Source organism: Ciconia boyciana, chromosome 1 (assembly GCF_034638445.1).
Source record: "Ciconia boyciana chromosome 1, ASM3463844v1, whole genome shotgun sequence".
NCBI classification, from domain to species: domain Eukaryota; kingdom Metazoa; phylum Chordata; class Aves; order Ciconiiformes; family Ciconiidae; genus Ciconia; species Ciconia boyciana.
The window spans coordinates 120,643,342-120,670,490 of NC_132934.1; the positions used below are offsets into that span (position 1 = coordinate 120,643,342).

The 27,149-nt window shown below is 38.9% G+C and overlaps 1 protein-coding gene across 1 annotated transcript in view; it reads right to left on the reverse strand.

Moving 5' to 3' along the window:
• Window positions 1–27,149, reverse strand: part of DSCAM (DS cell adhesion molecule) — a 408,129-nt gene that overhangs the window by 38,873 nt on the left and 342,107 nt on the right. Inside the window, exons 21-27 of the mRNA XM_072852157.1 lie at window positions 24,171–24,324; window positions 17,641–17,758; window positions 16,656–16,819; window positions 13,212–13,310; window positions 12,455–12,643; window positions 9,800–10,090; window positions 4,322–4,498 (exon numbers count right to left, since the gene is read on the reverse strand). Of these exons, the coding sequence (XP_072708258.1) occupies window positions 4,322–4,498; window positions 9,800–10,090; window positions 12,455–12,643; window positions 13,212–13,310; window positions 16,656–16,819; window positions 17,641–17,758; window positions 24,171–24,324 (1,192 nt within the window). The remainder of the gene's footprint in view (window positions 1–4,321; window positions 4,499–9,799; window positions 10,091–12,454; window positions 12,644–13,211; window positions 13,311–16,655; window positions 16,820–17,640; window positions 17,759–24,170; window positions 24,325–27,149) is intronic.

Genomic DNA, 27,149 nt, shown 5'->3' on the forward strand with positions numbered 1-27,149 from the left:
TCTAAATGTACTAATTATTCAAGCAGATTGTTACAATGGTCAGCAGCGTTCTGTAGTTAATGATGGCTGTACTGGGCACACAGGTTAATGTAGGACTGGACCAAAACAAATGTCCCAAGAAGATAAGAGATCTTATGCATCTATCAAAGCAAAACCCAGAAGCCTAAAAGCAACTGACTATGATAACAGTGTGTCCAAAACATCAGATACAGGAGAAATGCTAGTTTCACAAAGGAATGAGTACAGATAACAGATTATAATGTGTATTTCCTACATTACACTTTTGATCAGTAAATTAAGAATACTTCATAAAATGAGTCAGTAACCCTACCAGTGTCCTATCTCCCAGCTTTCAGGTGGGGAAAACAGGGACTGGGGAGGCCATGAATGACAGAGTGAAGGGGGCAATCTCCCGCTCCAGCCAAGCATCGCCCCATGCCTTAGCGAAAAAGACAAACTGCTCTTCACTGTGGGTTTGACACATGACTGCACCAACAGGCACCGACCCAGCGACAGCCCTCACTTCCATTTGCTGGGGCAACTGCCTTTAAAATTCTTAACACATTTGGCTTGCCCCCTGGGAAATCAGGGGCCGTGATACAGTTTTAAATTGCATGCTGTCACTTCTGAACTATCATGCCGTGCTGATGCTTTCTGCTTGGATTAAGGTGAGTTGGATTTAGAAACAAAGGAAAAACTATTACGGTAGTAGTGGAGCTAGGCTAATAGTAAGGAGAAAGAGTGGTAAGTCATCAGGGTTCTCTGTTATAATACACGTTGACCTTCTGAATGGCTGCATGAACTCCTGCAGTCAATTGACCTTCTTGTGACCGGACCTGTGGAACTACTAAACTGGGAAAAAATCAGGGCTTTGCTGAAAACTGTGCTTTCTTTCTAAACAGAATACTCCGGGAGAAATAAATCATACTGGGCATGACACAGGAGGAAGACAAAGGTTTGCCTGTCACTACATGCTAAAACAAGGAGTAAAAGGATTAAGAATGGAGAGACTGCTGCTCTTATGCTACGTTTTACCCCACAGAAACTGGAATGACAAGCCCATTGTCTATAAGTACAGATACAAATGTTTGTATGCAGAATGTACTGCAAATAAATCTGCAATTCCCACTCCTCTTTGTCAAGCAGGTTCAAAGAAAACACATCTCCTGGAGCCACAAAAGCAAGAATTAAATTTGTAACTTGTATAAATTCTTTTAGAAGGTCCCACTGTGAAAACTATTATTTCTGATTTAGACTAGAGGGAAGTCAATGGTGGAATCATGATTTAGGAAAAATGAGTCCTGTGCCTCAAAGAAACCCCGCCAAGTGATGCATATCAAGTGATAATGACAGGATTTCAATTTCAAAACTAATTCAGATGAAAGTTGAACACAACAACTACTAGAGCAAAACATTTTTTTTAGTTAGGAGATCAGAAGAACTTGCACACAAGATTTTTTTAGAGAACTTACTAAGGAGTTCTCTGGAACAGCAATACTGATTGTCAGTAAGACTTTTAGAACATGAAGTAACCTCCAAAGAGCAGAAAATGGCTAACACGGGATCAGTCTTCAAAAAGAACGAACAAAAGAAATCTGAATTACTGAAGTCCAATCAATCTGATCTTGGCAATGAGCAAAATGAGGAAAAAAAATGGAATGAAGCTTGATGAAATGAATTAAAGGAGATGGAATAATTGAGGCCAATCAATACAGGCTTGTGGTCAGTCAGCCATGTCAAACAAAGTTGATTTTTTAAAATGAGATTAAAATTCAGAGAATTGATGACATTGAAAAAACTCACTGAGATACAATTAAGTAACATTAAAATATTATATTTATATTTCTCTAGAGCAAAGTCTTGGTACCTCAAAATATTTAAAAAACAAAGTATCATGATGCAAAAAATTAACACAGCAGCCATTTTACATGGCTTTCAACATATTCAAAATACAATTTTAAGAAGAGAATAATTGTTTAGTATTTCTTTTCATCATGCACCATGGGACATCACACTGTTGGTACTTTTATCAGTGGTCTGGAGTAAATGAAATAATATCTGATAAAAGTTTGAAAATGACACAAGAATTAGGTAGCTAAAATATAATGAAAATGCCAGGTCACTAAGGCATAACAATCTGGATCATCAGGTAGGCTGGCTACAAGATAGCAATGTATCTGTATTAGTATAAGTTCATATATCAAGAATACAAGCCATAGCTATACAATGGAGAATGTTATCCTGTTGCACTGTAATCAGAGAATTGTCAGATTATCTCAAAGGATAAGATGTTAAACGCAAACTCTTAAAATAATGCTGTACCCAAAAAGGTGATCCTTGCAGATATAGACAGCAGACTATAAAGGGAAAGAAGAAAGGCTGTTACCTCTCTATCTGATGCTGATATGTCTGTTGTTGGAATACTATGTTAATTTCTAGCATAGACAGATGAGGAAAGCTATGTAAAGATTGCAAAGGGACCAGATAAAAGCCTTGAAATTAATAAATGATGGGAAAACTACAGAGAAAAATTAAAGAAGATTCATCTGTTTCATTTACCAATGAAAACATTAAGAAATTACTTGGTTACCACCATGTAAAAGGAATATCCTCAGAGACTGAAAATATGATACAGAAAAGAACTTCAGTCCCTGTATGGCAGCCAAAAGTATAACAGGAACAGATGGCTGGGATGTTGAGCTGTAGCTTGACAAATTCAGATAAGAAGTGAGACACAAATTTTACAGAAATGGTAGTTAAATACTGATGACTTTAATCAAAAGTACTGATGGATTCTTTGTCACTGTGTAAGTTTAAGTGAAGATCAGATATTTTTCTAAATTCCTGTATTCTGAGAGGAAATAATTCAGAGGAGTCTTATGCTATGCAAAAGCCATACTGGCCAGTTATCATCCGCCTTCCTTAAGGGACTGTAACTCAAGAATCTATGAATACTTGTAAATTAACCATGAAAAAATAGATGTGCACAGCCATCATCTCCTGGAGCCAAGGAGCTCAAAATATCTTGCTCGTTACTGGCTGAAGTTCCACAGTATTTCTGAGAAGATAAGATAACACCTTCTTCACCCTTAACCCACCACTTTTTTGATAAAAAAACTGCACAGAGGTAAATGAATTAACAGATTTTGAATGAGAAAGTTATTATACAAGCTAAAGCATCCAGATGCCCTGATTTCCAGTGATTTCCAGTGATTTCCAGAGCTGCATATGAACCATAAGGCTAGTTGTCCTCTTTGATCTATGAATTTACCCATGTCCGAGAGACCTGTATCTCTGTCTTTTTTTGCAAAAACATCCAATATATTGTTACAAAAGACAAAATGAGACCCAAAAGAGAGATGAGTAGATGCTGAAGTGAGATAGAATACACAGGATTGACCCTGGTTTTAATATATATCATGATCATATTTTGGTTAAAATACAAATAACTAAACGATTTGGTGGCTCTTGGAAATGAATAGACTTATTTTTGCAGATGATAAATAGCTTTACTATTTATTCAATGTGTGATTGGAAAGGCTTTTTCCCAAACACCCTTAGTGTAAGGTTTGCTGTCGTGTGCTAGTGAAAACCTACAGGGCCAAGTGCAGAATTGGTAGACTGCAAGGGTCAAAAACCTGGCTGTGGCTCAGCCAGGGGTATTTACTAGAAGATTGATAGAGCTAAATGAATTCACAGATCTAAAACTTATTCACATAGCAAACACCTGAATTTGAATAAGGATTAGAGAAAAGTATGGCTCAGCGACAATGAAAAGTCAGTGAACAATTAAGTGTTGTAATAGTTCTGTTATAACACATCACAGGGAAAAAGATGTGGTAACAAATATGAGAGTATCTGGTTGTGTTTTCTAGCCTACTAACATGTGGCTACTTTCATTTTGTAATTTGGGAGTCATGGTTTGCATCTGCTGGAAAACTGAAATTCCTCCATCTTCAGAACATCTGATTTTACCCTTCAAAAAAAATACGATTTTAGGTTATCAAGACCATTCACAAAGGAAACAAACAACAAAAAAAGGGAAACAAACAAACACCAACACATGAGAATTATTTTCCTTTCCCCCATGCAAAATAATAACAATGGATACAAGTGTCATTTTTTAGAAGTTTACTACCAAATGAAAAAAGGAATTTCTGTAGAAAACATATATATGCTTTGTTGCCTCACGTCTGTTATGTATTGCAGGAAAATGACACCAACTGGGAATTGAACAGTTTAGTCACGTGCAGCCCCACTTGTACTTTCATATTCAGGGAGTATGCATATGCAGAAATAAATGCCACAGCTCTCATCTTACCTCGCAGCCTCTTCAGTCTCTGCTCCCTCCTCCGCCTCCGCACGATCAGCAGCATCACAAAAAGCAGCAAGACCCCAACCAAGATACAGGAAATGGTCACCAGCATCTTTAGCCCTTCGTTGGTTGCCAGCCCTTCCTCACTTTGCACAACTGATTTAATGAGTGGAGGGATTGTACCTGGAAACAGTGGCATGATATTAGATGCCTATTGATGAAGACAAAAGACTGAGTTCTCAGGGAATATGGCATGTTATATGCTTCAGCTGCACGCAGAACATACATTAAGAAGGATTTATCATGTTCAGGGTGGATGCTATGTTTGTGTGTGTAATGGCCATGCACACGTAACCAGTCACACTGGTAATAAGGTACTGATTGCAGAGACTCATAGATTATCAGAAATTGAGAAGAGGTGCATTCATTGATGAAAGAAAACCATGCCCATTATACAGTCAAATACTACCATTAATTTTAAGTCATATTAAATAATTACAAAGCTGTAAGAGATCTCAGAATTACTATCTATGTATGTTACTCCTTACTATGGGAAAATAGCACTGCTGCGACATATTCATACTTCCTGCTGGGCTTTTCTTTGTAAGGAATGTATTTGACGAAGTTCATTTTGTGCTACATACATCAGATGAATCCTTTGCACAGAAACATTCTTATATCATGTCTTAGAGGTGCAGCAGTCATATTGATCTGAAATTCAGATAGCTGACCTGATGCTAATTTGCTAAAGAGTGTCTGACATTATACTCATCAGTAAAACGGGAGAGTAACACTGGATAGAAACAATCAAATTCTGAGAGTGAAATGAGGGAAATGAATCTACAAACTACTGGCATCGTCAAGCAGCTCACTTTTTCATTTTGGGACATATTTGCATTTTGAATATACCTGGATTCCTGGTGATATATGATACTTGAAATCTTCAATTCTTTTTTTTCTTTACTTCTAAAGGATGTGAGAAGAATGCAGCACTTTCTTTGGAAGGCTGTTTAGCCATGGAAGGCTTCTCACTCATTTCCTGATTACTATTAAACTGCTGAATGCAACCACAAATGAGGCTATAAAATGGGGATTTGTTTGAAATGGATAGAAACACGCAAGTATTGTGAACTGTGATGACTTTCGATGGAAGCTATTCAATTTTAACCAGCTACTGAAACATAAAAGTGGCTACTTACTTGCTAAAAGGTTAGGAGGGTGAGATGATAGAAAAGCAGGTACATCCTTTTTTACATTTTAATTGCTGCATTGTGTGATATAGTTATATCTCATTATGTACCATACAGTATCAGAAAAAAAAAAGTGATATGATGTAGTACAATGTGAGTGGCATAACCACAGTGAAAATGTAGAATTCTAAGCCATGTTTTTTTCAGAAAAGCTATTTGAGTTGCATATAATGAGTAGTTCCCTAAAGGGATGGAGATAAACAGAAAAGCTACAACCATCCAAACCTATATCAGGTACTTCGGAAAATTTATTTTCTTACAATTGCATTTTGAATATCTTCCTACTGTTCCATTGCAGTTCTTCCCCATAATTTCCCTTCTTTTTCTAATTTGCCATTTCTTGGAATAAACACACAGCTTGATTTTTTCATCTTGTTTTAACTGAGATACAGTTTTTGCACTACTCTAAAGGCAAACAAAATGATTAGATAAAGAAATGGAAAGAACTTCAAGCTCCTGAAGGTAATACTAATAACCGTCTCTAAATCCTCCTAAACCCTCCTGAATACTAAAGGGCCAAATTTTGCTCTGAATTAAAGTCATACAGACCATTATTGGTTGGTTTCAATATTACCCAAAATTATGTCTTGCTCTCCTTAATCATGCAAATCAAATTAAGAGTGGCCTAAATTTCAGGTAAACCTTAAGTGTTTAGGTAAGCGATTATAATTTTCCATAGCTCTTCCAAGTAAAGTGTAAACCTCATAACGTTATATAGAGGCAGTACAAACTTGATTAAAAAAAACATACTGCAAGTTTATGTATCCTTCACATTATCAATTTGTGGATGTTCAGCAATTGTATTAGAAATTACCAAAACCTAAACCTGCTATCCATTGAGAAAACACCATTTCAACATTTGTTGTCATTCTAGGTGTTGGCTAGGAGTGGAATAGTCAAAGCTTTTCTCAGAATAAAGTCCCAGACAAACTGGGAGGCTTTTTTTTTTCCCCAGGTCAATTCACCATCGCCCTTTGTTAGCCTGTTTTACTGGTGCTTCATAGAAGTTGTAATCTGAATGTCTCTGAACCCATTTTCCACTATGTTGCAGCCCTTCCAGCATCTCCCATTGCACCTTGTGACTTTAGGACTACCAAGTGTTTTCCTGTGTCCTAACTGTTCTTCACAGTAGGAAGTCCCCTGGTGGGCTAGAATCAATTAGCATAGTTTAGAGAAGCTACCAAGCTGATCTGATTTAATGTCAGGGCTACTGAGTAGCTGATCTCTGAGTCAGGAAGATCCTTTGCAGCACTACACACTACAGCTGCGCATTGCTAAAAATATCTCCTTAAGTACTGAGTGCAAATGTTCTGAAAAACAAGGGGCAGGAAGGTCATAAAATCTGTAAGCTGAAAATGGTTAGCTGAAATATCTATGAACGGAAAGCAAAAAGTTGCACATAGATCTGTCATTAACCTTTTGACCTAATTCACCATGAAGAGATTTAAGGTAAAGGACACGTAGCCATGATATTTCTCAGGAGCTCTATCACACATAACAATCTGCTACTGCAGTCCCAACAAAATGACTGAAAGACCACGTAACTCAAGGATCTCTACAAAGTTTACAAAGGCTTTATCTTAAGACTGCTAAAGCTCCTAAGCTTGTTCTTAGCATTTGGTATCCTAGAACTTTCATACATGTATTATCTAATCTTCAAAGTACTATCCTTGTGTCTGTTTTATCCTAAGGGTGGCTGTGACCTCTAGAAGCTGGAAGGCACTAATCTCACATCACAAGATGAATCAATGGTAGAGGTAGGGTTAGCACTCAAAAGCAGAGCTGGCCAAAAATTTTCACGGGCATGCTTTCTGTAAATGAAAAATTCACTCTCTATGAAAGCAAAAATTTCTGCATGAAGTATTGATAGAAAATGTTGATTTTTAATCAGATGCTATTTTCCAACTCTGAAGTGCCTTAAGCCTACGCAGTTTACCAAGGAACAAATGAATGGGGAGCTGGGATTCTGTATGGGACAAATTTTGCTTTAGAAGCACTGAAATAGTTCTTCTATGAAACCCCTTACGTGGGAATAGACTATCTTCATTTTCATTAATGATAATAATAATAATATTAAACTTATCATTTTATTTCTGCATCAAATATAACAAATTCAGAAAACTCAAAAACTGAAATTTGCTTTTCCAGCCATGTTTTCCCCTCTCAACCTCGCGGTTAGTATTTGATATCATGCTGCCTCTCTAAGGCACAATATAGTCCTGGCAAAGCATGCTTGACAAACAAAACCATCAAACCATCAAATGAGAAATTTTCTAGCTGACCAGAAGCAGTGGCCCAGGAAATTTAATGCTAGAAATATTTTTATTGTTTCATTTTCTCACTTTTAAAGTGGTCATACAGCAACACACAAAATCAAATGGTGTGCAGGTCACAGTAAGTGAAAGCAAGGTAAGTATCATCACCTAACCAAAAAGCAGAGTCTGACAACATTTCAAATCAGTTCATTTAAGCATACATTTGATTTCACTGCTATCAGTGGGAGTTTAAGGCTCCGCACCTGCATTTTCGTATAATCTCATTTTAAGGTATGGCTTAAGACTGTATGCCCCAGTCATATATATGTAACAATAATTGTGGATGTAAAAAAAAAATCACTGAAAGTTGCATACTACTTGTAAAAAGACACTGGAAAGAAAAGAGGATAGGCTAAGTAAAGTGGCAAGAAACTAACTCATAATACTTGATACATTTATTATTGACATCTATACTGCTCAGTAAAACAGGTCCTAAGTCTACCTGGCAAGACCTGGCAACATTTGTATAATAACTACTTGGATCTCATTTTCCAAAGTGCTGAGACAAAATCTTTCTCTTAATTTTTTAGAGTGTCTGAAATAATGTGATGACCGTGAGGCAGCTTACCAAAATGACATTTTCGCAGAAAAAACATGAGGGGATGTGCTATTTGCAAAAGGGTGAGCCATGAGGGCATGTGTCATTAATTATCTGCAACTGATGAGTACCTAGCACAAAGACTGGGATAGTATTAGGGGATGTGTAAGATGCAGAGGTTTAAACCCAGCCTGATTCATATCCCATACTTCTGACTGGGAATGGTCCCTGTTGCTTGCTCTTCCCTGCACCATACATGGGTATTGTCCTGGAGAGCACTGGTTTGTGTGGGACAAAATGGTGGCAGGGAGAAGTGTTACCAACACAGTTATGAATGATTAATAATTTGGTGGTGTCGCTGGACAATTATCAGTTCTTGTTCGAACTTGCTCACTAGTGCTGCTGTTTAATCTAACAGTACAGATGTTGCCAAGTGATTGCACCATACAGCTCAATACCTCTGGCAACACAACAGCATTTTACACTGGATTTCTCCAGAAAAACTCTGGCAATTCACACTAGAGCAATTCAAGAGACTGCCATCTGGAGCTATCTGTATTGCCTTTTTGCCAGAAATACAGCAATTTCCCACTATAGAGTCAGCAGAAGCACACATGTGCCACCATCACTTTCAATAAATATGCCAGGATACGAGCTGGAGTGACTGAAAAATTGGCACGTTTGCTCTTGCCCTCATGTTCTGGCTTTTGCAGGGTGGGCAGTAACCCCTGGCAGAAGGGCAGGATGCAACAATTGTTTCATCCCCTGTGCCCTGCTGCTGGGCATGACAGAGCCATCTGTCACGGCCATTAGTTTCACTTGCCCCTGTGTGTAAATAGGGATAATAGCATTGCCATTGCTTTGCCCTTGGAGGATGTTGTCTGGAGGCTTTCCTGGAAGACAGGCTAGTTAGCTGCTCCGTTGTGTCACATAATGGGTTTTGAGCTGTGTCACAAGGATATTGCATGGAATAGCAATGAGGCCAGTCACCGCTGTGAATGGCTGTAGGAACCAATTGTATGGAAGACAAAAATTTCACGGAAGGGATGCATGAAATACTAGCAAGTGCTTCTGTGACCACTGGAACTAATAACACCTAGTGTCCTATGGTTATGTGTCTCATGGTTGATTGACTTTGGTGCTGGAGCTTTTCCTCAGCGAGGACAAATAAACAATTCCTCTTTTCTGCCTGGCAGCCTATCATCATGAAATCAATAAGCATTTTATGTCTTTGAGACTGTTACCCCTCTCTCAGCATGGCTAGCAGATTCAAAAAGGGTTTTATGGGGGAAAAAAAGGAAGGACAGACAAACAAAAAAATCACACAAGAAACTAGAGTAAAAACAGTATCTCAGACGTGTAAATAAAAAGATATACTTACTGCCATCATAATTGAGTGTTGCAAATTTGGCTTGTTTCTCTGCACAGCCAGCGCTGTTGCATACTCTCATTTGCAGTTCGTACCAGGTTGCCTCCTGGAGGTCATATAGTATGTAGGACTTTGACAGGGATGTCCGCTGGGCAGTTGTCCAGACTGTTGTCCCAAATGGCCGATACTCCAGGGTGAAGGAGGTGATGGGGCAGCCACCATCATTCCACCCTATCAAGTTCAGCCTCACTCTTGTGGTGTTGATACTAGCAAAGAGCTCTTGTTCCTTCGAAAACTGTGGCTCTAGAAGCAATGATATATTTCAAGTGAAATGCTTAAGTATTACAGATACAGGACTCTCAAAAATACAAAATTAAGAGAATAATTTCTAGGACAATCCTAACTTCATCTTAAACTCAATGTCTGTATATTCAACTTCCCCCCTCCCCTTCTTAAATGTTTTTTTTTCACACTTTGTCCCAGACTCACAAAGCTAGATTTTCAAATCCATATGTGAAAAAAATATCCATACATCTCTGCATGGACGTGATTTGCCAGTTTGCGTAGTCTGGCATGAGTGAACTTGTAAATCTAGTGCAGGCAGTTCATATCTGTAATGCCCCTGCTCACTGCTATGCAAAAAAGAAAGGGTTCAGAACACCATGTAGAAATATCATAGAAGACAAATACACTTTAAGATTGTCCACTGGTGCTGTAGTCTTCTTTTGAAGTAGAATTGAACACAATTTTGTTTGAGAGTACTGAGGCTTTCATTTGCAGAAAATGGCAATTTTGAAGAACTTGCAAGTAAAAATCAAATTTTAAAAAATATTAATATGTTGACATTGCACATGATATATTTGAAAATAATATATACTTTGAAATTTGCATTTCTGAGTTAAGATGTTTCCGTTCAGAAAGGGGATGACATTTCTATTTACTTCTCCTGCTTTGGGATCAAATGTTGGTTTCTGTTGATATATACATTAAAGTTTTTTTGACAGTTCTACGCAATACAGGAGCAATGACAGTAAAAATGGCACCTTAGAATTGAAATAATGACAGTAGGTGGACAAGACAGGTCATCAACAAATGTTATTTATATTAAATATTAATGTAGAGCACTTAAAAGTATTATTGCTATTTGCTTAGCAGAAACAAAATATTTTTACTATTGGAAGTTACACCTAATAAGATGAAAATTATCTATAATATGCTTTTTTATTCTGTATAATAAAGGATAACTTATCCAATGAGAGTCTTTTTGCCATTCTTGTGTCTTGACGAGATGTACCTAAATGTACTCTCTTTTCTAAATTCTACAGGAATCTAAAAGAAACTGGTGATTCCTACTGGGTATTATGAACTATTTCAACAGGCTCTGTTAATACTTTTGGACAGAGATGCTTCTGGAGCTCTCACATAAATTAGAATGATCTAGCATTCTAAATCACACGGTACCTAGTTCAGTCTGTAAATGTAACACAGGTAGTTTTCAGGCATGTATATCAAGTCCCAAAGAAACTCAAAAGGTCAGGAGATCTGCTTTCTCATGAACCATTTGGATGTTATCTGAAGCAGTGTATTTGAAGTGTAAACCTTACATTTCAGGCAAATAAAACTAGAACACTCAACTTCTACTTCTCTAAACGTCCCTTTCTTTAAGGGCAGCAGATCATTCTCCCTGACTACTGATAATCTCAGCATGTACGCAGCTGATCTGCAGTCTCCCCTGAGCTTCAGCAAGTTATACCAATCACATCTACTGCATACCAGGTCTTCCCTATGCCACTGTCTAATGAAATGCCCACCTTGTTGTGATGCTTGGGAGATCTGCAACAGCACAGGTGTGATGAATAGCATAAAGAAGGGCAGATGTACCTATCACAGCAAACTATCTTTATTATGAAACTGTTCCCAAATCAGAGTATTTCTTACAACCAGTGAAGAGTTACAAGATAAAGTCATCTTTAGAGCATTATGCAAAGCTACTCCACTCTGTTGAGTTAGGGGTAAGACTTTCTAAAGTGCCTCTTTAAGAGAGTCTGTTGCAAAATTTGCTCATAATCCTGACACATACTTGCAACATGGAACTACCCTGAGCAACTGGGATCATGGGACTCATTGCTGAGTTAGCTAAGAATTCCACAAATTTTGGCTGTTTCGCCTTGCAGAGTTTTGCGCAAACTTTTCCTTTATTTTTGACACTTATCCTGGTCAAAGGGTGCTACTTGCATGGCTCCTGCAATACCAGCTTGGAGCAGAAATGAGACATTGGCTCCATCTCCTCTACAGATAAATATACTCTGCATCTTCTTTCAACATCCAGACCAATAAAACCCTGAATTTTTACAACAGGAGAGGAAACAATTTCCTTATGGCAATAGCAGTAGTTGGAACTGCTATAGCCTATGATAGCAGAGACACCCCCTTCCCAAATATCTACCAACTCATCTTAGAAAAAAATTAGAGAAATAAGGAAGGAGTATCAGCTGGTACATGCTTCAAGTCCCACAGCGACAGCCTCTTCTGTCACAGCATGGACACAATTGGAAATGTTTCGAAAGCCAATAATATTAAGACACCAAGTCTGTCTTCTCATCAAACCAAGACCTACAGCAGAATGCAACAGCTTTAGGTGAGCAAAGGGGATGGAAATCAACATACCTTTTCCAAGCGTTTTGGCTTCAATGATCTCGCTGATGCGTCCTGGCCCCACTCCATTTTGAGCAGTTAGAGTAAACTTGTACCAAGTGCCACATTTCAGTGTTTCTAAACGGTAGGACCTCTCACTAGGGCTAATGGGAAAACTACCCCATTGCTCACTGTTATCTTCCGAGTACTGCAAAATATAACCTGCAGGGAAAGCACAGGTGGCAATTATAAGCCAGACAGAAACCACAAATTCTGCAGGTAATATGACAAGTCATTTTAAAGACCTAATAAAACTAGAAAAATCCCATGCACAGGAAGACATACAGCTCTCCCCTGACTAAAAGATACCAAGCAATACATTTTGCCTACCCTTACAACAGCTTAAATACCATTTTTATGATTGCTTCAAAGGGAAAAGAAAGGGATAGACATTTCTAAATACCCTTCAATCAGCAACAAATACCAGATGATGAACCTGGACCCTCAGAAATGAATGGTTAGAGATTACATGTCTGGAAAATCAGAGAGAGTAACTGTCATAACAGCTGAGGGTACGCTGGAAGAAAGTGATTAAATCCATGATTAAACCACCACAAAGAGAAACTGTAATTTACTGAAAGCTGTTATCACAATGATAGTGCACATTAAGCGCTGACAGCAATACAGATTGCTTTGTTTTTCTTTTTTTGTAGCCATTCATAATTATATAGTAATCCTATCAACATATGATAATTTAGTAAGAAGTTGCAATTAACCTGAGTTATATTACCTCGGATAGAACTGCCACCATTGTCTCCAGGTATCCAGGAAAGAGTGATAGAGGAAGATGTAGTTTTGGATACAGTGAGTCTTGGCTGGTCTGGTGGAACTAGATGGAAAATAGTTAAAAATAGATTCAAATGATTAGACATGATCTTAATCCCTTCTAAGAGTCACTTATTAAATAACTGTTTTGAGTTGCAAAAAATGCAAATTATTTCTGTCAACATGTCTGTTTAGCTGACATCCTTGGTTAAGACAAGAGCAGACAAGCTCTCATTTTTTATACTTAAATTTCTACACAATTTTGTCTTTCAGTTCTTAACACTTGCTTTTCTCTGAATTTTCAGTATCTGTCCTGTCAGATCTAAATGACATATGAGCTACCAACCATTATTTTTCATTATTTTTCATATCTGTTTTAGGGAGAAGCTGAATTTTTAGTGGCGGGAAACAGGTGTCCACTTGCAAATGATGCCCCACTCATACATGTGTTTGCAGGCTATTATGGCAAAAGTAAAAAAAAGTGCATAACAAGAGTTTCTGCAAGTGTTTCTGCAAGATTCTGTGATTCTGTAACTGTGAGTGCTAACTAGATAGTATAGGTAGATCTGTGATCAGAAGCAGATCCATACCTCTTCCAGATCACGCCATCTGGAAGGCTATTGGTATAAAGAAGACACAACTCTATCAGCAAAGGCTGAACAAACCTGGAAACACTTCACTTCTGTTGCTCGCCATAAACATTATGGCTGTGTCTAAACTGTGGGACGTAAGAAGTGCACAGTTCCCAGGACCAGCTCCTGACAGACCGTAGGGATAAGACAGAGGTCTCATCTCCCATCCTCTGCCCAGTGCCCAGTTTCCTTTGGAGGAAAATCCAGCATGAAAGGGCAGAGAAGGAGCCATGCTATAGCCCAACAAGTCGCCCAGGCTAGGGAGAACTGGGATTGGGAATTGGGACAGGGAATTAGGACTGGAAATGGAAATGGGACCGGGAACTGGCACAGTTTAGGCTCAGCCTAAGGAACCCCAAATTGCACCGATGTATAGCAGCTGGGTTTCCAGAGCTCAATGCTTAGGGGCAGAAAATGGCAAAGTAACCAGCCTTCTCTTCACCTTGACAAATCTATCATGAGTCTATCATATAAAAGGTGTCTACTGAGCCAATATGATCATTTCCTAGTTATAGTCTGGAGAGCTCATCTTTGAATTCTGCCTGAATCAAGTAGCTAGTCCTTTTGTACTAGTGGGGTAACCAGAACCATGGCACAAAACCTGTGAGGCCATGCAAGACAGCGTTTGCTAAAATAGAGATGAATAGCAGGTGAAACTCCAAAGAATTAGTTAAACTAGAGCCCAGAAAGGTAAATATTTACTAACACTTCACCCAAGTGCTTTACATCTGCAGTTCTAGGTTCAGAAATAGAAAGGGGGAGAAAGGGAAGTTCCTGTTTCAAATCCTTTGTACTGCTCTGGTCATGCACGGCAGCGCTGTGTCTGGCTCGTCTTATGGATTGTTTTCTGAACAAGTGTTACTAGAGGTTTCCAAGCTCCTCAGAAACATAGACAAATTGAGTTTTGCTGCCTGAAGAACAAGGAGTGAGGCATGGACAGTGTCCCTCATGGGAAAGGATCCAAAAAGCAGTGGCAGAGCTGGGATGGAAAGCCAGGGAGGAGAGATGCTAGGGCAGGCACACCTCCTCCAGTCACTGCCACTGCAAGAGTGGGAAGGGGGTGGTGGTGTCAGTGACCACTGCTGGCAGGAGCTGCCGTTTCCCTGCCGTAGTTACTGCTTGACAGACACCAGCCCACAAGCAAGGCACACCAGAGGTCACAAACACTCTGTTGTGTCCAGCAGTCTGCTGCCAGAGGACATTGCCTGCTTTGCCTGTGTTTAAGGGGCAGCTCTACCTGCAGAGTGAAACTCCAGGGAAAGCTCCCCACTGCAGTTCATGTTCAAGTCATCACATCGCAAAATAATGAGTGCTGATATGAAGTGGAGGCTGTTGCTTTACAGCTACAGACTAGTTCAAGGAGAAGCTGATTTTACTGCTGTCGCAGGGCTAAACAGTGCTCGAGAAAACAAAAAAGACAGTTTATATTCTAAAGGAAAATTCCCTACGTGAGATGGGTTTGTTCCATTATTCTGACTGACCTGGCTGAATCCATGGAGAGACACTGCACACACTAGACTGTGAAAGATTTATTGTAAAACCTTTCATCACAGGTTCACCCTACCTACAAAAGATGGTGGTCCCACATATCAAATACCAGTCTTTCTCTGTCCCTCAGGGAAGTAATAATCACTTGCTTTTAGTTAGTGCAGTTCAATAACAGCAAGGATATGCAATTATGAAAGTACTTAGTGAAATATAAATATGAGGTTTCCATTTGGTAGTGTTTTCTCTCCCTAATTCCTGTTGTGGTCATGCTTCAAACATTGCAGAAGAGCATCTTTAGGCTCTATTGGATTGTAGGTAAGTTAATATACACTATGGCATTTCTTTCAAGGCTTAGTGGACTGGTTTATGCAGGGAGAGTTGCATTGCAGTTGAAACAATTTCCTTCTGTGTTCTCTTATGTTTGCACTAGAAATTTAGGTTGCATATTGAGGGACAGGAGAGTGACTGGCCACAGCATGGCCCATATTCCTAACTTGGTTATTTGCTTCCCTTTGCTACAACAATTTGCAGCCAATTGAAGCACTCTTAGGATCTGCTTTAGTGTAAGTGAGTAAGGAAATCTCCTGGGTAGTGAATTCTTGGTATGTGAATACACATGCTCAGTTCCACATTACTGTTAATGTGTATTCCTATATTGTCATTTTTTTTACACATATCAATACCATAATGGATACATTATATTCATTTCAACATGCATATAAAAAGTAGCTGGTAATCTGTGCTAGTTTAAGTTGTACTGATATTTTATTTTAAACGCTTCCTCATATTCACCATCAGTAAAATTCTGCTCTTGCATAATTAAGTTTTTGTCCGAGGTCTCAGTACAGAGGCAAGTTTCTGTTAATAGCTTTTCAGAAGCTAAAGACAAAGCCTTCAGCTCTTTCTGAATTTGCAATAATTAAATTATATATGCAATATTTGTGAGCAGAAGGCATAAGTTGATATTTTCTGTGTGAAGAACTAGAAAATAACTGAATACAAACACTCAGTTGTCAACCCTACAAAAGCTTATGTACAGAGTTAACTGCAAGTGAGGGAAACATTCCATCAAAAGCAAAACATTTACTATATCATAAAATGCTGATGGCTGAGTCAGAATGACCTGCATAATATTTTATTTATTCATTTGGAAGAATAAAATTTGTATTAATACACATTAATACTAATATTTTATTACATATACCTGCAAACAGACATACCTATGCATTACCAGCACATAGCAGTTAATAGCTGTGATAACAATTATGAGATAGATCCAATAGTCTTACCTTGTACCTGCAAATTCAAAATTATTTCATCTGATCCCCAGTTGTTACTGGCCACACAGCTGTAGTATCCGGAATCTTCTGCTTTCACAGTACGGATGACAAAGCTGCCATTGCTAAAGATGCTTCTTCGCCCATCAATCATCACTAGACTGGGTGTCCCGTTACTACCTCACAGGAAACAAAGTGCATACATTAAAGAAGTTACAATCAAAATTACTCAGAATTGGATTTTTTTTTGAACCAACTAAGAATGGAAAGAAAGAAAAAGGCGGGGTTTCCCCTTTAATAAAGACAGCAAAGGATTTTTTTCTGTTGGGAAACACCTGCCATTTGCTTAAAGAACACACATATCCTGGCCCCCATTTGCGTGCAAATGGGAACTCACTCCTTCCTTAACTATCTGCTATTTTGTAAAAGTGCCAAAATAAGAGTATAAGGTGGTTCCTGGCTACCAAGTCCATCCATATAAAATAATAGCTATTTGTATCAATGCACAAGATGGTTTCATAGCACTGCAGTATCACTGCTTACACAGTGCTTGGATGAAAATTACTGTCCATGTGTATTTCCAAGTGACTCTGTGAAACTAAAGATCAAAACAGAATAATGGAAAACAAGATATGTGCAAGACACATACACTGCACTCCACAGGACGATTCAATGCATCAGACATTTTGCTTTCTCAGACTAAAACTATTCTGTGTGCCTGAAGTTAAAACAGAAAAGACTCCTAGGTTTTACATTTTGAATGTTTACCTTTACCCTTCTTCGTAACTTTTCCTCCCTTTTGATACTTTTTAATCACCACAGCCCATTAGGTTTAGTTCAAGGAACTTCTGAACTCCTCATTTACTGTGACTGTGTGCAGTCCCTGCAAATGGTCCTTCTTCTTCCTGACACAGTCATTCAGGATCACCCACATTGCAGCCCTCAGGATTTTAAGCAAATGGGCTTTATTTGAGCTATACATTTAGTTGCTGGTTACCTATCCTTCATCCATTTGACTGTCGGAGCTGGGTCTCCAACGGCTTTGCAAGGGAGGACAATGTCTTTCATCCAGGGAGTTGTCACTGTGCCGCTGAATGTCAAAATCCTGGCAGGAGCTGAGCAAGAGAGAGCAAAAAAGACTGAAATGAGGTGTTCATTCATACAGTCCTTGGAAGGGAAACACAGACATCCAGAGTTAAATGTGAAAAACCAAGCCAATCTGTTTCAAGCTGTGCTTTTTAGGAAACTAATGTCTTTTAACTCGTAATATCAGCTATTTATTCAAGCATGAGTTTTATCGTTTTAGTATCTGGAAGACAAGTAACTAGAAGAGACATGAGGCAAATGTTGCTGGCAAATGTCATTGGAAGAGGCCCTCTGAAGAAAAAGAGCAAGATCATCTTTACTGATTTTTATATATTTCATAGTAGAAATTATGGATGAAAATTATGTCCAAAGGATGCTTCTCTTCAAACTTCCAGCAGGAAGTGTCCACAGTAGACAGGTATCTTACCAAAGCTAAATTATTGATACATCACTGTTACAACAGCTATGGTATTAAGCAAAATAAACCTTCATGTATGATCGTGTGAGTATATTGCAAAGAGACTGAAGTCCACAAATATGAACAAACTCTTAAGTCAGTTTAATTTGTGTCAGCTCTCATATCATCTAAATATATCACCAAAAATATCACTGCTGTAGTTTCAGTGTATAATGTACAGGAACACTAGAGTTGTGTTAGAGTTTCATTGTATGTCATTACCCAAGAGTGACCCTTGATAGAAACAGACTTCTCGTTCGCCTTTAAACATACATTTCAAAGGCACATACTGAATACAGATATGCTAAATACTGTATTTTTAAATCCTGATCTATTTCAGTCATGCACACTGATTAGAACTTATACGTAATAATCCATTTTGTACCAATTAGAAAAACAGGAAAATGAGAGCCAGCATCAAATATAACTAGGACATTTAATCTCAACAGGTTTTTATTCTCTACAAATAATATATATTAAAAAAAAATCAGGCATAAAGAACAGGCCTTGAGTAGGCTGCAGTGGGACTTGAGATGTTAATTAAAAAAAAGATTTCACAGATTATACTATCAGTCTGGACTGTGTTGCCTATGTTCTCCTCAAGTGTTGTGGAAGACAAAGCTTGAGAGATTTTTCTGTGGTCAAAATTTTAACTGAAAACATAAGAAGTTTTAAAGATTTAGGGTAATTAACAAAGTCAAGGTTTGGTAATGGGATGACGCTACTTTCCTAAGAGCCAAGCATCGAGATGTCCCGTCCTGCCTAAACAGCAGCTGAAGACCCCTGGCACCCTCCTTCTGGCAGCTCTGATGGTTAGCCCCAGTAGGAGGGTGCTGCGGTGTGTGCTGCCCTGAGGAGGTGGTACACCAGAATGACACAAAGACACTGATCAGTTAGTAAGTCTAATGATACAGCCTTGTTTTTCACTGTGGCACTCCTAAGGCCATATCTTCTAGAAGAGATTTACACAGGCCTATACTGCCACAAGCCATGGGCTAATTAACCAAGCTAACTGAAACAGAAAAATGCTCAGTCTACCCAGAGACATGGTGTGAAATGCTGACTCCATTGAAGCTAGTGTTAGAAGGCTCGTTTGTCTTCAGTGGTGCTGGGTTTTTGTTGCAGGAGGTGCCTAATGGCACTCATGCCATCTTTAAAAAGCAGCAGGAGATGCTGTCAGCTGTGACTACCTACAAAACACATGTGTAAGCATCTGGATGACAGCATCCTAGTAGCTGCAGTGCATTCTGAGCAATGGTGGTTAGAAACTTGAATTCCTGTTCCATGCAAAATTCCCTCTGTAACACGAAGACTGAAAACTCATTTAAAATGAGCTATTAACCCTTTTCTCCCTGGCTTTCCCACCTCTCCAGTGTTTCTTGAAATATCCAGCTATTTCCAACTGCTGCCAGTTACTTTACGACAAAGCATGTGTAATGCAGGAATCCTGCTGAAACCTTCAGCAAGACACAGCACCACTGTTACCAAACTTTTTGTGATACCTCTTTATTTTTAATAGTTATTTCAACACTGAATTCTTCCTTAAGTCATAGGTTGGATACCTGATCTCCAGAGCACAACATTTATGTTGTAGCTCCTCGTTTTCAATATCCTGTGTGTCTCATTTTACAGTGATGTGCAGAAGTAACACAAACTTCACAGAAGCATAAGCCAGTGTAAGATCACAGACCATAACTAAGAAGTGCACATTACAAAAGCATACCACACTATTTTTGTGAAAGTACCAATAGCTTTCTATGCATTATCTTATTCCTCTCACGTACTGAGTGCTTTTAAAAGAGATGGTAAAACAGCATGAAAATTCTTAACTCCAATTTTCTTTATAGCTTAACTTCTAATAATGTTCTGAGACTGCTAACAGGTACACACAAAAAAGAAAACTAGAAACAAAATAAATGCCCAGGGAAATTAATCTGAAAGCAATATGTTTGAAACGCTAACAGGCATTCATGAGGTTAAAATACCTTAAATCTCACAGACCTCTGCCTTTTGAGCCAAGGGAGCTTTATGCAGCATGTAGGCAATTCAGTTGCAGGGCTTACCTCTTCGTTATTGAAGCTACCCAAATGCTTACCAACTACTCACCAGCCTTAGATGGCATGGCACTGGATTAGGACTGTGTCTGTTCCTATTTTTTACAAATTACCCAATCATTAATTGAAGATAAAGAGGTGCATTCACAGAACAGTGCACTCTCTTACGCTAATGTGGTTTTCTGCATTTGTTTGTTTAAATTATGAATCCTATTACGTACACTTGCTGTCATAGAATAAGAAATGGGCAGAAATTCTTTGCAAGAGGTTGTAACACAGTTTTCTTTTTTTTTTTCCTAGAGGACACAACCGAATTTTAAAGCCAAACTGTACAGGGAAACTGAACAAAAGCCATGATAGTTCAGTGCAGCTCAGCTTAATCCAAATACAAGAGGCATCAGTGAATACCCTGGGTCAGGAGTTTCTTTCATTTACTTTCTCACAGAAGAATATCCTGTGTATTCCAGTATGATGAACCATTAAAGAAACAGACCAACCGGATGTGTGTAGTATAATGTCAGCCCCACATGTTGTTTAAAAACATTAAACACACAAAGCAACATAGACTAGGAGTCAAATCTGTTCAACTTGAGTGCTCAGGTAGACTACAGGAACAAGGGAAACTCAACATTAAAGTCAGAGAGTTCTCCCCAGAGGATCAGATTGCCATGGGTCTAGATCTGTTATCGTCACATTGCTGGCAAATGTCATCCTCCACCAGTCATGGTCAGGAAATAAGAGCAACTAGGTGCATTCAAGGTTTTCTGTCTTTTAGACATAGTTGATAGGCTAAACCCACAGCTTTCAAGTCAGCAATGAAACTTAATTTGAGGAGGAGGGGGGCATGGCCTGCTTACATGGAGACTGAACTTTCATTGCCATTAATATTTTCTGTTTGTTGGGTTTTTTTGCTTATTTTTGTCAGTTAATTACAGAGAATAACAACCTGTTCCGAGAAACGGAGACACTGAAGAAAGAAATGTTAACTTGAATTAAGCTTTCATTTAAATTGGACTATCCATTTCACATCAAACCCCTATCTAGACATTCTCATTGTTCTCAAAGGTGTTCTCAAGAGGGTTATATTTAAGTTGCCGTAATTCAATTCAAAGTTAACTCTCATTAGCTGTCATGATGGTATCATTACTTGGACAGTTACTGCGAAATAAGTGGAGAAAAAAAAGAAGCAAATAACTTCACAATAATGGCCCGTAGGATGTTCTTGCACTGGGGACTTGTGAAAAAATCAGGTTATAACTGCTTCTAACCCTGTGATGTGTTACTTGCTTCAGATGTACTGGGAGTAGAAAGGTCTTCAAGGCTATTAACTCTACCCATCCTTCATCATGTGTGTGTCCACTGCCCTTATCACTGATCACCACTTTCTCCCAGCTCTCTAAAAGGCCTGGTGATGCATTCATACGGGAAGTCTCGTACATGATACAATAATTTTTAACCTGGCTACATCCAAAGTTCATAAAATTGCTACTTATCAGTATTCCTAGTGTCTATCACAACCTCCACAAATGGATTATTTGTCACTTTTTCAGTCCTAAGTGCAAGTAAGAGAGGTTTGTGCTGAGCACCATCTAATGCAGACTTGGAGTATCACTACTAGCTCTGACGTTGACTGGATGCATTCTGCTGTCCTTCAGAATAAAATCTTGTTCACACTGACTTGTCTATATTGAAGTAATTAATTATTTTTCCTTAAAGTGTTTTCCCTTGTGTTTTCATACAAGCTATTTTTAAGTTCACTTATTTGGCATCATGGATCATATTAAATAAGTTTTGGAGAAGCAGAATTAATTCCAGTTTCTGGTAAGCTTGTTCAGTTTAGGTACATGTGGGTCAGTTTGTAACTGAGGAAAATTGCATACTACATTTCCTCATAGCTAGAGGTTATGCATCTTGGTACCTGCAAACTCTGCATTGTTCTGCGTTCATCTTATCTGAACACTTCCCACTTTTTTAAATGCATAGGAGATAGAGAAGAGAACTTCTAGTGTATTACGTGCAGGGGTCCCTGCACAGTCCTGGGTTTGCCCACATCCTCAATCTATTAGTATTGCACCATATTGTTGTCTAATTGGTTTTGCTCTTATTCAAACATCAATGTTTATATTTTATTTTTGTTTCCTTTTTTTTTCATCACCCACAGGTGACAGCTGGCCTAAAAGGAGGACCACACTGAAACCTTTGTCCTGTTTTCCTGAGGTGCTTTTCACAGTCTTCCTTTACAAATATCCTTTACACTCCTCATCCACCTTTTAAGATCTCAACTTTGGTCTCACCGATGTTCGAAATGCAGTATGCAGCTATCCTACAAGAAATTCAACAATGGAAAAGCCTCAGACTTTTCAGATCCTTCAGACTTTTCATAGCCTTTCAGCCATCCTTCAGGTCACTCCTCTAACACTGTGTAGCTAGTAACAGAAAAGTTGTGAAAGACTGTACAAAAAATGCCAGAAAGAAGCAGAAAGTAAAGGTGACTTTTCTCAGTTGACAGAAAAAAACTGTAAGCAATGGTATGGGGAGCAAACATTTCCCTGCTTGTTCCAACTTAGGCCTCTTTACCTTGCTAGACCCTCCCCACATTTACAGTGTTAAATCTCCCATTGTGATCTACAGTAGTAATATAGTAGTTACTACAGGTTTCTCACAGTAATGTTGAAAAATATCCATCTCATATGATAAAAACTTTAGCTTAGAGAAGGGACAAAGAAAAGACATGCAAGTTCCCATCACAAGCCTGAGGAATGCTGTTTGCAACTTCTATGTATGAGGAAGCAATGTCATGTGTTGAAATAGTACCCTCCAAACACCATCACTGCCATCCATGACAATAGCTCTGATAGCTAATCTACCATCATCAAAGTGGTTATCTACCACCTAGGTAGGTAGGAACAGCAAGCTTCCCTATGGTGATATGGTCTTCCATGCAGAAAGTGCTTTCATGTTGATGGCATTTGGCTGAAGTTCTGCAAACCTTTTTTAGAAAGTACCTGTCATCGTAAAGCCCTAGACACTTACATAACTACATCATTAGCCACATGACTGAAGAATTAGCAGGCTTGTAAAACTGTAAAGTCAATTAAATGCATCTACCATTGCAACTCTAGGGACCTGTGCAATACACTGTTCATATTGGCACATTCTGTGATGTTACCAATTTGAGTGGAAAAAAAAAAAATCAATCTGAAGACCCCGTGTAGAGATTGAGTACTGATGAGACTCTTCTCACCTTGCTGTCTAAAACATTAGGTCTCTATTTCCAAGCTAAGGTGCTACAGCGTTGAAAGCATCACGTCTCACAGTACTGGTAAGGCAGAATTCATGGGCCCAAGCAATATCTTTTAATGGAACAACTAATACAGCTGGGAAAAAATATGTAGGATTTGAGGCACATTATCCCTTCTTCATATCTGAAATAGAAGCAGCAAACTTCAAAGCTAATGCAAGTTGAGAACAATGGTTCAGAGTTTAGATATGTTAATCAGACCATTTTATACAGAAAATAGTACTTGTGGAGTACACAAGAGATATTAGTGAGGAGGAGAATGATAAAGAAGTTATCTTGTATGGCAAGAAAAAAAAGAGAGACACATTCAGAAGGGGAGGGGGATCATCTGCAAACCCTCTGTACCCAACAAAAGAAGATAAAAATTGCTCCAAAAAGCAATTTATTTCCTTCTAAGGTAGGTGGGATGAATTACCCCGTAGAAGAGCATGCCATTCTCTCTCTGCTGACTACAGCAAAAGCTTGGGCAATTAGCTGAGAGTGTCACCTAACTTTTGGAGAGAACTGAAGTTACTCCTGACAAATCCCACTCTCAGTAAGCAATGAGGCATAAAGAAGCCACGTGGCAATTATAACTGTAATTAGTATCGTAAAGTTCTGGATTGCTTTAAAAAGTACTGCCACCATACCTTTAGCTAGTGGTTCCACAGTGATAATCTCGCTGCTGTTGCCTCTTCCCGCAGCAGTCACTGCTACCACCCAGACGCTGTACTGGCGATTCCGGCTCAGGTTGGGAATTCTGTAGGAAAATGAGTCGGGAGAGGCTTCAAACTCGCTGATTACCTGTGGTGGGAGAGACAAATGTTTCCAGACTAAAAAAAAAGTATAAGGAGAAAGTCTGCTAAGCTGAGTGCTACAAAGCCTGTTACTTCAGGGTACTCTGAATGAGTATCAATTGCTCCAAACAGATGGCACATGCCAATAAACAGAGCAGACACAATAACCTGTTGCAATCAATTTATATTCAGTGAATTTGGGCCTATATTTTGTTTACAAATTGTTGTTATTCAGATTAGGACTTTTATGTGTCTGTTTATTTTTATGGGGTTGGATAAACAATTTAAGTGAATATATTTGACGAATTTCTACCATCGATAGTTCTGACAAACCAATTTTGTTTTACACAAAAACTTTCCCAACAGATTCAGTCCTGCATCTGCTGTGAAATCTGGCATTTACTACTCGAGATATGTCTTTGGTCACCTAGAACCACTGTGCTGGTGTTCTTTATCCCTTGGTTTTGGTGGCTTATTCCTTCAGTAATGGAGTGAATCAAGAAATAAAACTGTATTCTATAATAGAGTGTTCAAACTTCCCCTGAGTCTAGTTTTGTTTAATCACTAAATTACTTCCATTCAAAGATTCCCAGCAGAAGGTCATCTCAGCTATTTAGCCACATTAGGAGGGAAGGACAAGCACCGGAAGAAATGCCAGTTCAGTCTATTCTTGCACTGTCACTCAAGTGTCTTGGCTGTGGGCTGCAGCGAAGCTGACCAGCTGCTAAGCAGTACTTGCTTATCGGTAAAATGTTCTGCAGTCTGCTTGAAGTGACCTGGGCGAGGAAAGATGCAGAGGAATATATAGATTCCTTCAGGGAACGTGGGCTTTGTGCACCTCAGTACCACCTCCACAGGAAGCTCAGCTGCTTGGTGGTGGAGGAGAAGGGAAACCTCATCAGCCCTGAGCACAATTACAATGTTCAGCGTAGTCAGTTTTACTTCTGACACAGGCTTTGTGATTCTTGTACGTAAAAATAGAGGGGTAATGAACCATTAGAATGAACAATAAAGACTCACTTCCCTGTGCAATACTGAGCATGTTAATGGCTAACTAACACTAGGCTAAAAATAATTAGAATGTTAATGATGTAGAAAAGATTATTTTACTAGGAATCAGCATTAAAAATAATGCATCGGTGTAATTTAAACTTGATTCAGACTGACAGAAGGTGTGCAAGGAATCTCTTTGATATACAAATATCTGCTGGTGGTAAAGGCCAATTTCATCTGATTAGCATTTCAAAAGGCAGGTTGACCTGAAATCATTGGAATATGTAGTCCTTCAAAGTGAATGCCAAATAAATACAGGATGTTTCTGAGGTATCATTAAACCCCTCTCCAGTGTGAACTGGCAGCCAGTTTCAGCTACTGAATGGGTCATTGTATTTGTCTATTCTTGAGCTGGCATCTCCTATAGCCAGGGGAAGAGGGGAGTTCATCTCATCTCACTTTTGAAATCTAGAGTGAAGAGATCTGTATCTAAGCCAGTCACCTTGACTCCCTTCAGAGACCATGCAAAGAAAAGGTCACTTCTAAGGCAAGGTTCTTCTGGCCTATTTGAGACACATACATTGCAGTGGGATGAATCACACCCTTGACATACCTATGTTTCCCCACCAACTATGGAAGTGTCCAAATAACTAGCGCAGGTATAGTTGTCTGCTCTGAAGGTATCTGAAGTTAATGTGCTTGTTAACTAAAATACTTAACTCCCTGGCTTTTATACAAATATGTGCCTCTATTTGCTTCTACAAGAATACATCCTGTTTCCTCCATGGAGACTAACTTTTCCAGGGAGACTGGTTTGCTCCAGCTAACAGTTATCTAGGCTCAACACAAGCCCAAATAGGGACCTTGTTGTACTTTCTAGCCAATCTCATTGTTCCTGTCAAAATGCCAAGTCAGTTTATCCCATTTAGCATGCATTTGCCTAGGTTTCCACTTCTGATATGAAGAGGTCAGTGCAGGCAGACACTTCTATTATTATGTGAAATATTACAGCAGGTTTTGAGAACCATCTGTCCTGACATTTACACAAGAATATTGGGCAAATGCCCATAGCTTGACAGGCTGGATCTTTGTGAGGTCATACATAAAAATTAATGTATTGATCATGGCACAGGAGGCTGAATTTTAATATTCATGAGGCAGCATTTCCTAGGGTTAATTTGAAAGTCAAACAGGCTAGGCTGTCTCTGGCACTTAGGCTCCACTCATTAATGCAGCTATCTAGCACAGGCTACTTCTAAACCACCTATTAACATGGGACATGGATACAGCATTTAGGAAGAGCTAACCATTACACACTTCCTTATTGCTAAACTTTCATTCCAGCAAGAATCAGTCTGGTTAAATTTATGCTGTTTTTTTCCATGACTCTCATGGTTGATGAAAGGGACATATGGCTGCCTTTGGAAGCCACTCCTAATACTTCAGATCTCCTGCTTGAAATGCCTCGCTGTTCTGCTCCCCTCTGTAATGACAGAGACTAGGACAGTCAGACAGACATACACCCTGTATACAATTGCTAAAAACAGCTCAGAGAAATCTGGTTTGAGATTTTATGTTTGAGATAAGGTGAATGGCTAAGCAGAAAAGGAAAACCTCAGCCTTGAAGCTATAGCACTGGCACTAAGTGCTCTTGCTCTGGGGACCGAAGTTAAAGACAAAACTGAAAAAACAAACAACCCTCCAAAATTCCCCTGATTGCGATGTGGTCAGCTAGAAGAGCAGGCAAAATTGTCTCAAAACTTAGGAGTTCTATCCCCCTGGAACTCCAAAGATGGAATAATCACAGAATTAGCTTCCCTAATGCTTTTTAAAACGCCT